The following is a 16,378-nucleotide window of genomic DNA, read 5'->3' on the forward strand; positions in this document are numbered from 1 at the left end:
TCGAACGCCGCCACACCACGGCGAAAGAATGCGCCAGGGGAGGAACGCCTCTTCCGTTTTCTCTGGCGCCGCGCGTGTGATGCGCATATAATCCGGCTCTGTCATCTGTGCTCTCTATTACCGCCCACGCTATACGCTCGTAACACAACGCGCGCGTCCCAGGGGCAACGAACTGAGCGCGAAGTCTTCGCCAGCGTCCGAGATCCCCGCTTGACCGAAAAGTCGCACCGAATAAAATCCGGACGCCAGATGCGCGTTACATATTTCGGGGCGCCCTTTTAATGGGCGCTTTCGATGTAGTTCAGCCGGTGAGAACCCATGCGTGGTCGAAAGCGAACGCAGAGAGAGAGCGTTCGCCGCTTACTCCTCGCTCAAATTACCCTCCTTGGGGGCCCTTTGGGTGGGCGGAGCCAGCCGGGCAAGTCGCGAAAAAATACCGGATAGCTCCCTCCTCGCCCACTCTCGCGCTTCTCACTCTCCTCCCCGAACGGCAAATCGAAGTGGCCTCGCCGTAGCTCCCATGCACAAAGGGGGCTGTTGTGTTCTTCGCATTGTTTACATGCGCGATCGGAGACACCACTCTGGCATGCGTGCGCGTGCGAGAGCAGCAGCAGCAGCGGCGTCTGTGGTGGGTGCTGTTGCGTCTCCTCCTGCTGCGGTCTCCGGCGACTGAGGAAAGGAGACATGCCCTAGACGACGCGCGCCCAAGACGACAATGAGCGCCGTGCTTGAGCCGCCGGCAACGACTCGACTCCGGGCCCAGCACGTCGTCGACAACGAGTGCTACATCGTCGACCCCGAGACCCGCGTCACGTATCGCAAGGGAAAGCTGCTCGGAAAGGTGAGCCTGCGGCGTGTACTTACAACGCCGCCGACGCAGACCTCTCTTCCCCGCATCACACGGCGTCGGGAACGTGGAAGCCGAGCTCCGCTCGTGACTGTCTCCCACCTGCGTCCCCCTTTTCTCGTTCGCTCTGGGGGCGATGCCTGTTGTGCCCGGGTCGTGAAAAAAAAAAAAAAAGTTCGTCGAGGCACCTGCTGCATGTTTAGTTGGTGTTAGGTACATCGTTATGTTCCGCGTAGCACGTACGCTGACTCGTTATCGCGTTTTTTTCCTGCCTCCCGTGCTCAACAAAGGGCGCACCGCGGAAGGCGTAGTTGTTACGGCGGCAACAGGCGCCGCGGGTCTATGAACGTGTATAAACAGCAGCTGATAGCGTGACCAAACATTGACCTTTTCTGCGTCCAGCCAATACCAACGTCCCACCCTCAATCTTTTATCTTCTGGGATTTGGCGTCGTCCCCCAAGTTCGTCGAGCACGAATTGTTCCTCTCTGCGTCGACGATTGGCTCGCGAGCCTTGGAAGCATTTGTCTGATAAAAATAATGCTGCTCTTTCAGCGATCCACTCTCGGCCTCATACTGCGTGGTCTGGAACTCGTTTATTGTTGTTTACCATCACTTTGTACGTATCATGCTCATGTTGAAACTTGCCCCCAAGTCTACACGTTGCTGTCCGAAACCAACCGGTTGCCTGTTGGAGATAGTCCTGTGAAAGTGCACATGCTTCAGTTTTCTAAATTTAGAAGTTGCAAATACGACGCAGCGAAGTGTACTCAGGCTACGACTAGCTTGACTATCGGTACCTGTGAAAAGAGTGTATGGGCAACACGTACGGCAAATGAAATGGTATATCCGCGACAAGAAAGATAGAGAGAATGCACGTTCCGTACAAGGACTATAACGAGTTCGAAGAAAGCTCTCATTTTCTTGAGAATCGGTACAAGTTCAACCCCGCCGAAGGAGTAGCTCTGCGTAAAGGAGGGACATGGGGGAGAAAGAGCAAGTTGCCGAGTGCACATTACTAAATAGGCCACAAAAAACGTTCCGTCGCTTAAGCGCGATATTTTGGATAAAAAGATTTTGCGTACAAGCGTGCTAGCATTGAAATGAGTTGTTCTGCATGTATATCTTGTGAATATTTCGGAAAAAAATTGCTCGTTAGCCGCATCCGAACTGGTACCAAAGCTGCGCCCTGTTTTTCGTACTATATAAGTACCGACGCTATCTGTAGTGCTAGTGTTCGGTCGCACCTAAAGCTACTGTGCAGCTTTCGTTTCACAATGCTGCGCAAACTAAGAAGGTGCTAAATTGTTTGCCCTTCTGAACCATGGTGTGACTTCTATTACGACTGAGTCATGCTCACTGATATGGATGGAACATATGTCAAGTTAAATTAACTTTTTCCTTCTTTTCCTTGATCACATATATGGGCAGAAAATTATGCAAGGACATTTTATATGAAATGCATTAATTAATGGTGTTTATTTGTACTTCACAGTCGCAACATAGGACACACCTTTGTTTCGCTTAGCAATTGTGTATTCTTTTTATGTGTGTGAACTGCATGTACTAGGCAAATGCTGATTACAGTTAAACACCTTTATAAAAGGCATGCACTGGGCAGCAATTCCAGTCTTTTCTACGAGATGCCTCTTATAAGCAGAGTAACTCTTATGCATTTTCTTGTACCCATTTGTCTCTTATAAAGGGTTAGACTGTATTAACAAATCATATATGGTTCTGTTTGATTTGGCCTTAGAATTGCACAAGTTGTCACGAAGAAATATTTAAATAGACGTAGAATGTTTCAGAATGTCGCCTCGTGTGCAGTTAACCGTAAAATTTAGAAAATACGATAAATATCATAAAGGCATACAAAAACAACCTGATAATTTTCATAATGTAATAGGCTACTAAAGGGAAAACCTAGACTTTACCGGTGATACGGAAATTGTTCACATGCCCTGAAGAATCCTAATATGTGCAAACTTTTTTTTGCTTTGTCTCACTGTATTGCTTGCCTGATTGCAGGTGCGCAAACTTATTACAAATATTTTGGTAGGTGCAAACGATCAGATTTATCACTTTGGGTTTTATGTTAATATAAAACCATATTCTACCACTGAGCTACACCGGTGCTTGTGACTTGTCAACAAACTTGTCCAGCTTCGCGGTGAATTTTCGGTGGAGGTGTGCATATATTTGAATCAAACTTCAAATACTCGATTAGTATGATTTCATATACGATTCAGAAGACTTTTTTACTATTCGAAATGGTCAAACATCGCACAACTTCACAAGAAGTAATAAAATCAGCACAAGGAATTGCATACCTTTGCTAAATTTAACACTATTTAATGCACAAATATACTAACTAGTTTCATTTGCCAAATTGCTTTCCGCCCTTAATGCGTTTTTACAAGTGTTGTGCCAGTATTCCCGTCTTGTGGCGAAAGTGTGACATTGTGTATGAGGCCGAGCGCATCAATTGTTCTTATGAAGTACCTCAATTATACTCACTAAAACCGCCAAAACAATTTTAAGAGCCATGGCAAAAATGAAGAAATGTCTAACGATAAGGAAATGCACCATTACTTAGGGTTTAAGAAGCACCTGCAATGAAAATAAAGTTGATTAGTTGTCATTTCGCCTCTTAACTTGGAAGGCACGCTTAAAGGCCACAAAATTAACACGTCAGCGACATTGTTAGTGAGTGGCCATTTTCTTTTTCTAGAGGAACGGCGGCATGCACAAGTTACTACCAAAAATTTATATCAAGCAGCTGTTCATTCTTCTTGAAAACATTAAGTAGCTTCATATTTGGCACTGTAAAGCAATAGTGCTGCACAATGTATAAATTTGCTACGCATTATTTGCTGTCCAGCAATCTTTATCATGTCTGGCTAGCAAAAAAAAAAACATTTTTTTAAATTGAGTTTAAATAGTTGGTTCTCAATGAAGTTTATTCATTCTCCTTCAACAGTAAGTTGCAACACTTATATTCTAAAATCTTCAATTCACACCTGGTTCTCATTACTCGATTCGATTCACACCGCAAATTTTGATATTTGGGCATGCCTAGTTTTTGTGTACTGCACTTTCAGAAAATTGAAATTTGCCTGATTTCTCCTAGCTTTCAGTCAATTGCAACTTTCACCTAGTGCAGTGCAGATAAATTTAGAAGAGGAGACTTTTGATAGTGATGGCTGTTTACTCCCACTGTTACACATGACTCGAGCACATCTGCAATATACAATATTTTATAAACACCCCATATCTTCTTGTGCTATGAATATCATAAATGAAATAACCATTGAGGGACCCACTTCTTTCTGGCCAAGGAGAAATAGTGTTATTTATAGTTTCTAAGTGAGGCGTAATAATTATGCAATATAGGAAAGTAAAAGTATATAAAAAAAGATCATAAAAGGGTATAAACATAGGTTGTTATCATGGCTTCATCACAAAAAACAGCACAAGCACACTGGACAAATCTGGCATAGCCGAGGTAGCATCATCGTGATGCTATGCCGGATAGCTAGCTTAGCGTCAAATCTGGCATAGCTGAAATTGTAGCTATGAGATGAAAAAAAAAGGTAAACTCTTAGAGCCACACATTTGTTATTTAGCGGCACTGCATTAGAACTCATTGCTGTGTCATATAAGAATGTTCTCTTGCTTTTACGTGATTTATTCAAACCTTCAAAAATATTATGCTCGATGTAATCATTCCATCATTGGCACTCAATAAAAATGTCTTTGTATTAAAATATTTTACAGTGTAGACTAGTGACTAATTTAGTATTGTGTCTTGCCTGTTTACATTTGGTTGCTTTGTATGCACATACCCTACTCAATTCTAATGAGGGATCTCCTGTACCACTTGTTAACTATGAGACCTACCTCTGTGTGTTTGTGAAGTACCATTTCGTAACCTTATTACGTGCAATAAAAGTGCTCTGAAGAATTAATTGTAGGTTTCACCGCAAGGATAATATTGCGGGTGTCAGATCGACTACCCCTGCCACCACAGTTACCCCTGTTTGGGGCCCTGTCTCTCCGCTCTGCTACGTAACCGTGACCTCAGGGTAACCTTGTGGTCATCTTGACCTGGCAGGCGTTTTTAGCTGTTCCTCTGTTCTTCTTTACAGGGTGGCTTTGCACGTGTACATGAGCTTGTGGATGTCAGGACACAGCAGGTTTATGCGGGGAAGATCATTCCCCGATGCCAAGTCAGTCGCCCTGGCCAAAAAGAGAAGGCAAGTTGTGAATGCTGCATTCATGCAAGAACAAAATCAATGCATACACTGGTACTCCAGCCATCACATGACCCTCATTCCATGTGGCTCACTCATAAGGAATAGCTGTGCTAGTATTTAAACGAAAATTTTTTTATCAACTTGTGCAGCTCTCCCATGTTCCAAGTGTTTCAGATAAGTTTTGAAAGTTCTCAATCATAGGGTTTCACTGGCAACAAGCAAATGTCTTAAGAAATAATCTCTAAGGTCCGGCAGAGGTTCTAGATACTGAAAAAATTGTGCAAGTAGACAATTAAGATTAACTAATTAGCTTTAAAAATAACTATATTCTGCAAGTAGCTAATTGTGGCCAGTGAGTCTGCTAGGCATATCTGCTTGGAATATTGTCTGGCAACTCTGAAAATTTGTACAGCGTGTCCACCATATCGGTTGCAACGTGGTGCCGTAAAGTAATTACAGCTGTTCATTGTAAAGGTGGTTGAGTTGAAGAAAATAGAGGTACGCAATTTACAAATTCATTACCCTACACCACGAGCAATGGTTTTCATCCGAGTGTGTATTTTACAGCGAATCCTGTTATGAGATCACAACTCGGGTCACGTGCAGTTGTCCGCTGCCACCGCCGGTGTCTGTAACCGCATCGTGCGAAATTAGAAAAAAAAAACCTAGCCCCAATGACACAATGAGGCTCGAACCCGAGTCCCCTGAGAGCCCACCCAGTATTCTACCACTGAGCTACACCGGGGCTTGTGACTTGTTGGCAAACTTGTCTTACACAGGCTTGATGTCGGGAAAGCAATCGCGTTAATGCGGCTTATAAAGCACTTTAAAACAGCGGAAGAACATCCAGTCGTCACACAATGCAAATAGCATAATGGGTGGGCCGTCCAATGCTCCAACCCATTGCATAAGCTTGTTCTTGTTCCCCTATTAACTGTGACACATACCCACTTCAGCCATTATTCCTCATCGTCGTCAGCCACTGCGTGAACAATTCACACAACATTCCTTGCAAGTGTTTAGCGGATACCAGGCTTCTCAGAAGAATGACAAAAAATATCGTAGCGCATTCGGGCCTACTACCTCAAAAAATTTATTATTAATGCCTTAGTGGATATTAAGCAAGTGTGCTTGCAGTAGTTACTTAACGAGTGTTTTGAAAAGGCTCTGAAAGGCTGCTCTTCTAGCTTTTGCTGTGACTGTGCTGCGCCTTCCACACAGGCCTGGCGTTTTTTTTTGTCCCCTTTGGGTGCAGTGCAAGGTGCAGTTCACAGAACTGAATTACAATAGTTTTTTCTTGTAGAGTTGTGACATCAATAGAGTTTTCGTATTTTTTAAAGAATAACAAGGAATTATATCCTAAACAAAAAAATCTGTCTATAGTTCCTAGGCTTAAACATTGACAGTGACTACAATAAGTGTGCCTGTCAGTGCAGTACTATCGTTAGAGTGAGGAGGCTCGTCAGCGTAGTATGATCGTAACAGTGAGGGGGCCCGTCATAATAGCAATGCAACTATATCGATGGGCCGCATCACCATCAAGCGATGACTATGGGAGGGGGCTGCCATTTTTGTGTAATGGTAAAAATGACAGGGCCCGTTCCTATAAATTTGTAGTCGTTTAAGACGCTGCCATCACGCAGTCGAGGTGGTGTAGTGCCTTGACGCGTAGTTGGAGAAGGGGAGGTGCAGCAAGGTCGACAGTTTGAATTTTTCTTTTCTTAACTTTTCTTCTGTGTGTGTTATCTTTTTTTGCGTTAATGTGTGTCAAGATTGATGTTACTGCTCTCAAGAAGCCGTAAATTGTTTTTTTGCAAGAGGACCATGTCGCTGTCTGCGGCCAATGTTCCTACCGTGCAGATTTCGTGGCGCAGTGTCGTTGCTGTGCAACTTTTGTTCGAATCGCGCTCTTCTTTTATTTTCTGCTCTCAGTACTATTTCAGCAATTGTGAACTTGTTTTTAAATGATAATTGTATTTGTTTATCGGGAATAACTCTGCCAATCACCTTTTACGTACAACGTGGAATGAATACCTTTTCCCGATGATTTACGATTGACAGTGCCCTAGGCGAGCAGATGTTTTGTTGTATGCATGCGAATTTCTTGACTTTATTATCTCACCGAACAACCACCCTCGGTCAGGTTATTCATATCCTCGATAGCCTCATTCATATTCTCGATGCTTACAGATTCTCCGAGAGATTGATTTGCACAGACCCCTTGTCAACAAGCATGTGGTACGACTTCACGACTTCTTTGGGGATGCGGAGAACATCTACATCATTCTGGAGTACTGTTCGAGAAAGGTGAGTGTTCGCTGATTCAGCCAATGCGAATAAATGTCACAAGTGAAGTTTTGCACGTACAAATTACCGTATTTATGCGCATAATTTGCGCATCCTTAATATTTTGCCGGCTTTTCCGAAAAAAATATTTACTCGCATATTTTGCCCTCCCCGACTTGCCCGAGCCAGCTCGCCGGTGCGCGCACCTTTGGACCTTTCGATGATTCGGCTGGGTGCGCGCCTCGCTGAGCTGGAGGGACCTATTCTAGCCGAGCAGACCAGCGTAGTCAAGCAGGCTGCCAGTGCACAGTCCCCCCTTCCGAGGACTTCCCCGAACTAGGGTCCCTAGAATACCGCACCCGAACACGAACCCGTTTACGGGTCGCTGGAGCTGTTCGAGCGTTTGCCTCCCCATATCTCCCAATCTCTACCACCGCGATAATGTCAAGAATGCATGCTCACGTCACGGCACGGACGACTTTCTTAATTGGAGGCGTGAGGGCTTGTCGCGCCTCCGATGTTCCCTTCGTTTTCTGTGTCCGCCCTGCAGCGCACGCTTGGTCAATTTCGGAAGTTTTTTTTTTTTTTTGCCATCTGGCCGATGCGTTTTGATGGTTCCCTTGCCATGTGCTGCAGTAATTACATACAGCGAAATTGAAGCTCGCTGTTGTGAATTTCACCGAGGAAAACGGAAAGCGTGCCGCCACAAAGTACTTCAAGGGGACGTACTTCAACTTGACGACCGACGCGATCGGTGCACTAGAAAGCAGAAAAGTGCGCGCTTCTAATGCAAGTTCCTGCCATTGAATGAGGCCCTTTCAATTATGTACGGATGCTTAGTTCTTCTGATAATTCCGTGTAGGGAGGCCTAGTTTCTCCCTGCATTGTGGAAAGAGCTTCAAGAAAATACAATGATTCCCAGTCGGACTTTGCGATCATTGATTCCCACTAGACCGCGCGTGACAAGGTCTGACTGGGTAAAGTACGCGCTAATTCTTTCAAAATTAACAAGTACACTTAGTTTGCACTCCAAGTTTTTTCTCGTTTTATAAATGTATGTACTGCGCGTGTTAGGACTATGGCACAATATTTTGTATGCGCTAGCGAAATCCCCGCGTAATTTGCTCACCCCCTTCACGGGGCCCCTATATTGGGGAAAAAAAGTGTGCAAATTATGCGAGTAAATAAGGTACCTCATATATGGATTAGCGTACCCTCACGTCAACTCCAGCCGAAATGTTTAACTGTTAGCTTGCATTCTTAAAGATCTAAATGATCTTCTATGTGGCTGCTTGTCTTGCATGAGAAAAAAAAAGATAAATTGTCTCTTCTATTACGATTGTTCTACCTTCTGCAATGAAATTTCAGTGGCTGAGGAGAACCTATTTGTGATCTTTAACGCGAAAAGGCTTAGCCGATCTTTTACTGGTGTCCTTCACGAGACCAAGAACAGCACAGTATGTGACCTGACTGTTTAATATAGCGTTAAAGCTTGTTGTCACGACATTCCGTTTTGCAGTCACTCGTACACCTGCTCAAGCAGCGTGGCGGGCAGCTTCCCGAGACAGAGGTCGCCCCGCTGATGCGCCAGCTCGCAGAGGGTGTACGCTACACTCACAGCCAGGGAGTTGTACACCGGGACCTCAAGCTCGGTAACATGCTCCTCGACGAGAACATGGAGCTCAAGATTGCCGACTTTGGCTTGGCTGCGCGGGTCGCTGACGAGCCACCGAGGCAGGCGGTCTGTGGGACTCCGAATTACCTGGCACCAGAGGTCCTTCGCATGGAAGGGCACGGTTTTGCAGCCGACGTCTGGGCCATGGGCTGCATTATGTGAGTGGGGGCATCGTATGCGTGTTGTGCATGTGCATGTTGTGGGCATTGCTCCAGCGTAGTCTGCATCTAAGTTGAACGCCTAATTAGTATTCAGGACCTCATAGAGGCTGGTGCTTCATGCATACTTACAAAAGTTTACTATTGCGTTTATATAGACACTATGTTTATACATTAATAATAGACATTTTCCTGGTGAAGTAGAGTAAACGTTCTAGATTTACTGGCTTGAATGCTAACGGGGTGTTTAGGTTTGGTTTGGTTTGGTTTGGTTTGCTTTTATTCAAGGCAATATTGAACAAGATTGCTTTGGGGGACACGACTAAAGGCTAAGTAAAAGCCTGACTTGGTCGTGCCACCCTGGCAGCAAAGCAGAAACATACCGCAAGTACAGTACTCAGAAAATTACAACATCACGTGTTATCTTACACGGGTACCATAGTCAAACAGGAACTGCCAGAAGTGTGAATAAAAGAATAGAAATATAAACAGTCCTTATTCGAGTGGTGGCAAATACAAACAAATGCATGTTTTCTATCTTAGATCTGGTAGACTTAGATCTGGTTACCTTAGATCTGGTAGACTCTGTACATAAAAAGTCTGCCCGTACTTAGGGCCCCATTTATTGAGACCATGGACTTGATGCTGTTTGTAAAATTCGGAAACGTATTCCTATAACTGCCTATTATGTTTAGCCTAAGACTGTGTTTATAGGATGACTTTAAATTCGAAAATGTTACTGTATTGAAATTTATACAATTTACCCTCGCTAACATTCCTGCTCATTATTTTTCTCTAAATCTGTGAAATACTGCCACAATAATTGATTCAAATGCGTTAACAAAATGAGGTATTGACCTATGCTTTATTGACATCTTTAGTTGCACACTGCACAAAGACTGCATACATTATTCATGTGAAAATAAGCTGCTACCACTAAATGTAGGATGAAGATAGCAGCTTCAGTTAAGTCGTTCTAGAAAACAGTTACTGTTCACTAATTGACAGAACAATAGACGACACCACTGACACATTAAGAACTGATTGAAATTTGTGTTTGGAACGTAACTGGCTGCACAATGTTATGGCACTCAATACACAGGTATGCCCTCTTGGTTGGCCGGCCACCCTTCGAGACGTCAACACTAACTGAGACATACCAGAGGATCCTTCGTGGCGCTTACACACTGCCGCCCGGACTCTCGGACGTGGCACGTAGCCTGCTGGTGTCATTGCTCCAGCCAGAGCCCCAGGAGCGACCAAGTCTGAACGAGGTACTCGAACATCCGTTCCTGCGGCCACCTCGCGAGCAGTCTGGGCAGCTGCTGGGGATGCTTTCGCGGCTACGGATCGACCAGCCTGCAGCGAATGCAAGCCGCTCCACGACAAGGACATCTGGCCACAGTGGCGTGCAGGGTTCGGCGCGCGACTCCCCCGTGCCACTTGGTGACTGTGGTCTCTTAGGAACACTCGGCCGAGTTCTTTGCCCTGACAAATGTGAGCTTCTGCTGGAACATTAGTTTGCACTGAGAAGAGCATTAGTGTTGAGAACGGTGTGGCCTTTCTGTAGTGGGGGGCAACATATCGTCAAATGCATATGAATATCAACTGGTGAAAATGGACACACACTCTGGACTGATACATCAGCCGGATTGCCGGTGACTCGGACACCAGAGAACATGGCAGAAAACTAGTTATTTAGTAATGGAGGCAATGGGTTGTCCTGCTTTGGACCTCTGATGTGTGCCTCTCTGGCCTTTTTAAGTGGTACTCGACCATAGACTCTCTGCATGACCAGTGTTTTGATGGCCATTACAGCTCTGTGAAAATTTGAAGATTTAAAGGTGCGCTTTTTTTTGAGCATTGTGCCTGCTTGTCTTCTCTCTTGTAGGTGCCATGCTTAAGTAGTGATAGTATTGTAATACAGTAAAAGCTTAGCCATTCCAACTCGAAGGGGACTATAAAGTCAATTGTATTATGTGGAGTTCAAATTAATGAGCAGGTTTTCAAAAGAACGGAAATGACGCCACACAGCATGAACCTATCCGAAAGAAGCTACCTCCAAACTCGTTATCGTAAATTAGGTGATAGTACACGTTTGTGGCAGGTAGTTTTGTAAATTAGGTTCATCGAGCTCTAACAGCGTACAGAAATTAGTTGATCAAACAGTGATATGCCAAAATGAAGTGCCAATCTGCACTTTTGTGAGCAATGATCCTCAGTGTCAAAATATATGGTGTTATTTAAGCTGCAAAACATGCTTCTTTGCATGGAAGAGATAACGCTATCAAAATTAAAACTAGCCAGTAATTTACATTGGCTTAGGTTTCTTTTGTTGCGACTTCTTGAGCATCGTTTGCAGCTTGCCGAAGAGCTTCAGCTCATCACGCAAAGTCTCATCTACTGAAAAATCATGCCTTTTCATCGGTTTGCATTTCTCGTAAATTTGATTTAAAAAATTGTTTTTGTTTTGCAACGTATTGTGATCACTCAAGGCCAAACTCTGTGAGGAATGATAAAAACCTGTGTCTTGCAGTTAGAATTATTCGTCCTGAATACTGACTTGTTCAAATTATTGTGTGTTTTCTCCCATAGAGATACACATAGCTGTGCCGGGATTATGGCATCAGTTTGAATTGACTGTAAGTTCAAATTAACAGAGTTTGAATTAACGAGCTTTTACTGTGGTTTGATTCTAGTTGTAACCTAAAGGAATGTGAAAGTGTAAGCAGAAGATAAATGGAGCAGAAAGGCCACTAGTGCGCAAGAACTGTGGTAGTAGGTTTTGAGCAATAAGTCTTGTTTTTGTAGAGGTAACTTGTTTTGTGTGATGTTTATTTCTGTACGGCTACGCTTCGGTGCTGTCGTAATTATTTCACTTGTGCAAAGAGTGAATTTTAGGTTTGAAGCGAATTCACAGAGATTAGTGATTTTGGTCGAATAATTTGAATCAAATTCGAATAGTATATGTATCGCACATTATAAACAAAAATTATTGTACTTGTCATGACCTAACTAACCCACACAATATTAAAAAAAAAATAAATAAAAGAAACAAGGCTGTGGAAATGCCATTTTTGCTCTTCAAAAAAAGTGGAAACAACATTGAGTAGTAGCAGATTTTGAGCTTCGGTAGAATGCTAGTGGTAACTAGTAAAATATGTTACATTTTAAGATTGGCTGTACTTGGAGCATGTAAGCTGTTATAACAAGCTTTTAAAATAAAAAAAATAATTGATGTAGGGTAATATTTTCGTCGACCCATGAAGTGAGGCTTCACGGCAGTGTGGGCTTTTCTGGAGTGCATGTTTTCACGGTTTGGCATTACTTCATTGCAGTGATATCTACTTTACAAAGAGTTAAATGCGAATTAAAACACATTTAAACTGGTATCTTCATGGCTTAGCACCCGAAACTACCTTTACAAGGGGCTGCATTCTTCGAAATATTCAATAACTCAAATTCAATTCGAAGTGAATTTGAATACCGTACTATTTGTAGTATTAGGTGCATTTGAATGTTTTCACAAGCCTAGTAATTATGCTTTCATTGTTATCTCGGCCATCTTCATTTCACCTTTGCTTGCAGGGAGTTCCAAACTTGGCACCACTCAGCTTCTCCACAGGCTACTGCAGGCCTGCTTAGACGAAATGCCCACCTCGAGTAAGTGCGTCTATGTACTCGTATCACCCGTAGCTTGCTTTTCTTTCTGTCTTGTGTGCGGCATCAAGCTTTTATCTGTGACAAAACTTGCTGTATTGTTTGTTTCCTGCATAATCATCATTTAGGCAAAAGTTACAGGTTCTTTAATGAAGTCTTAAAGGAGGCCTGCTGCACATTTGTTTGTGAATTATTTTATCTGGCTCGGGTTGGCATAATAACGAAGATGAGCTCACCTATGATCACTTTAATAGCATTCGAGCTTGTTTTTGCTAACCATAACCAACACACATTTTCAATTACATTTGTATGTATTATCTTAACACTCTCTCTAGTTTTTACTTGTGTTCACCTGTGCTCAGAAGGAATGTGCAGTGTTGAAAACGTTATTAAGGTGGATTCTGAATTTACGCTTCCGGGTATACTTTTGGCTATCTTCAAGTAAACTTCGGGGTGTATCCAATGTAGGCATGGGAAAATACTGAAGCACTTCGAATTTTCAAACAAGATTACAGTATTTCAATTTGCTTTAATGTGAATTTGAGCTTTCCCAAGTTATGAAATATACTCTAAATGAATAGGTTTTCTTTACTGCATGTAATCTCTCTGAAAATGTGGTATCACCGTAGCATAAGACTAGTACACCATGAGACTCAATGGCATTCAGCCACACCTGTAGGCTAAGTGCGCGTATTACTGGCACCTTGACTACTATTTTTTTTTTTGTGAAGCTTAAAAGTGATTTATATGGGCTTATATGAGCTAAGTACAGTTCAGATAATTAATGACATAAGAGCTCACAGTGCAGGACTGATTAAAATGCAGTTTTTTTCAGCTCCCATTTACCGTAAGTAATTCTGGTGTGATTCCTAATCAATTCTGGTGTGAATTTTACAGCAAGGCATTCACACCTGAAGTAAAATGCATGATGTTTCTGTAATAAAAATTTTGTGCTTGCCTGGTTCAACTAGGCCCGCTAGGTGGCATCACCTATCCTGTCGAACCAGGTGAGAACGGAAGTTTTAAACCACACACGCTGTTCTCCTTGGTAACGCCAATGGTTTTTTTCTTCTTATAAATTAAACAGAAATGGACTAGCGACATTTTATTACTCGTTGCAATGCATGGAAGGTTTTTTTTTTTAATTTTTTGCAGCTGGCTTGATTACTACTGATTAATTGTTTAGGGGCTCTTGACGTCATTGAGTTCATTTCAAAATGTCCCACTTGTGGTGCATATGGTGGCATACATTTACCTTAATTTCTCGATTAATAGAGCTCTGCTGTTGATAGTATTGATGTTTTAGACATTCTGAAACATTGATCTTTCACTCTGACGTAAAGTGCCTTTAGCGGTCGCTTTAGCAGTTTTTTGTCACGGTGGGCTTGAAGACTGTGGTGCGAAGGTTACGGTGGCTTTAGTAGTACTAGCCGTCACTTTTTGTGGTGCTTGCAGTAGCAGCAGGCTGTTGTGCATCGTCCAAGCAATGAGAGTTACGATTCCTGAAATTGCAGATTGCGGTGTGCCACCACCGTGGGCGGGTTCAGCATTGCTTGTGACCAAATGGATTGACTACTCCAACAAGTTTGGCTTTGGCTTCCAGCTGTCTGATCGTACAGTCGGCGTTCTCTTCAACGATGCCACGCACCTGAGCTTCTCGGCGGACCGCCTGTGAGTAGTCGTTCTTGTGTTAGGATGATTTTATTAACCTTCACATTTGTGGTTTTCTGGCAGCGCTTTTGCTTCTGCGTGCCTTGTCCTTGTGCCCAGCCGTTAAGGCATTGTTTGATGTCATTGGAAAAAAGATAATGTTTCTTCCTGTTTGTAAACAATAGTAATTACATGGTATGTATACACACAAGGAGGTCCAATAGTTAGCAGCTGGAGTGGGACCTCCTGTGCATGGTGACAATTATTATAAAAAACAAAAATGGAAAAATTTAAATTTAGGGATTATAAAATCGGATAGCCATGTTGTGAATGGTTTAAAAAATGGTTGAAATGTGCTTGAAAGAAGTGTGCCAGACATGCGTTCCTCTGACCATGTGGGCTTTTATTCGCCACTTCAACCACTCTAAATAGTGTCCAGGTTTTTACTTCAGCCATTCTGTAGACTTGGCTTGGAAATTGTAGCGTGTATTTTGTACTGGGAAACATAGGCGGGCACACATGAAGGAGGGCTGGAGGCCTCCTTCCTAACATTGCGTATCTACACTGCATTCTGAACATGGGGGTCCCAGTGGGAGGATATCGGAAAGAGCAGAAGGTTGTTGCAGTGAAAGTTTGCTTCTCTCCCCGATGGAGAATGCTGCACATGGCTATGCTGGTGAATCTTGTTACAGTGAACGCTCTTTAATTCACACCTCATTAATTCGAAATTTTGGATAATTTGAAATGGTCGCCGCAGTCAGGTCCGCAGTGCATAGGAGACCATGTGTAAAGCGATTCGTTAATTCGAACAGAAATTGCTGCCTCTACGGACAATTCGAAGCGCGCGCCGCCGAGCGTCATCATCGTCAAACACTAGTGGAAGCTTTTACGGCCGAACGATAGGTGGCACGACCGGTTTTTTCGAGCTTCAAGTGGCCTCTGAGCAAAGGGCGAGCAAAGTATGGCCTCCAAAATCCAGGGAGCAATTTTTTTTTCTGTAGCCCTCCCGCTATCTCAGCGCCTGGCGCCACTTGGACCCGCGGGACGCTGAGGAGTCGGCGGAGTAGTCGTAGCAGTCCTAGGCCGCACCCGGCAGCGTCAATTTGTTCCTCGAGCACGTTGTTCGTTCACGCCGTCAAGCCGTCTTATTCCGCATCGAAGTTGCAAGATGCCGCGGGGAAACTACTGCGTGAAGACTTTCAAGGAGAAGGTGTAAATTTTGCAAAAGGTTGACCAAGGGAACTCGAGCAAATACGAAATTGCGAGGAAGCACGGCATACCTCCGAGCACGTTGTCAACCTACATACGCAACAGGACGACCATTGAAAATGCCTATGAAGCCGAGGATTTCGGCGCCAGTCGAAAAAGGCTAAGGACAGCGAAGTTCCCGGAACTGGAGTCAGCTTTGATTATCTGGGTTAAAGAAATGAGAGCCCAGAGTTTCGCATTGAGCGGCCCTATCATCATGGCCAAGGCAGCCGATTTTGCCCTGCGCTTGGACATTGAAGACTTTGTCGCCTCCGAGGGATGGTTTCATCATTTCAGGGAGCGGCACAATCTCGTATTCCGCACATTATTCGGCGAGGCAACGGAAGTGGACGCCGAAACATGCGCTACTTGGAAAAGCGACACCCTGTAGCAGTACTTGGAGAGCTACTCACCACAGGGTGTGTTTAACGCTGACGAGACAACATTATTTTTCAAGTTGCAGCAAGACAAGACGATCACCTACAAGGGAGACAGCTGTGCCGGCGGCAAGCGCAGCAAAGAGCGAGTCACTGTTCTGGTCGCCGCAAATATGACCGGTACGAAAAAGGTCCCCCTTTTTGTGATTGGCAAAGCACTCA

The 16,378-nt window shown here is 43.9% G+C and overlaps 1 protein-coding gene across 1 annotated transcript in view; it reads left to right on the top strand.

The window, feature by feature from the left end:
- The first annotated feature begins 463 nt into the window (after nucleotides 1-463).
- LOC119181257 (serine/threonine-protein kinase PLK2) overlaps nucleotides 464-16,378 on the top strand; it is a 29,332-nt gene continuing 13,417 nt past the window's right edge. Inside the window, exons 1-7 of the mRNA XM_037432457.2 lie at nucleotides 464-841; nucleotides 4,995-5,102; nucleotides 7,293-7,409; nucleotides 8,908-9,221; nucleotides 10,324-10,718; nucleotides 12,810-12,884; nucleotides 14,396-14,552. Coding sequence (XP_037288354.2) covers nucleotides 716-841; nucleotides 4,995-5,102; nucleotides 7,293-7,409; nucleotides 8,908-9,221; nucleotides 10,324-10,718; nucleotides 12,810-12,884; nucleotides 14,396-14,552 — 1,292 coding nt within the window. The 5' untranslated portion in view covers nucleotides 464-715. The remainder of the gene's footprint in view (nucleotides 842-4,994; nucleotides 5,103-7,292; nucleotides 7,410-8,907; nucleotides 9,222-10,323; nucleotides 10,719-12,809; nucleotides 12,885-14,395; nucleotides 14,553-16,378) is intronic.

This window comes from Rhipicephalus microplus, chromosome 10 (genome assembly GCF_043290135.1).
Source record: "Rhipicephalus microplus isolate Deutch F79 chromosome 10, USDA_Rmic, whole genome shotgun sequence".
Taxonomy (NCBI): domain Eukaryota; kingdom Metazoa; phylum Arthropoda; class Arachnida; order Ixodida; family Ixodidae; genus Rhipicephalus; species Rhipicephalus microplus.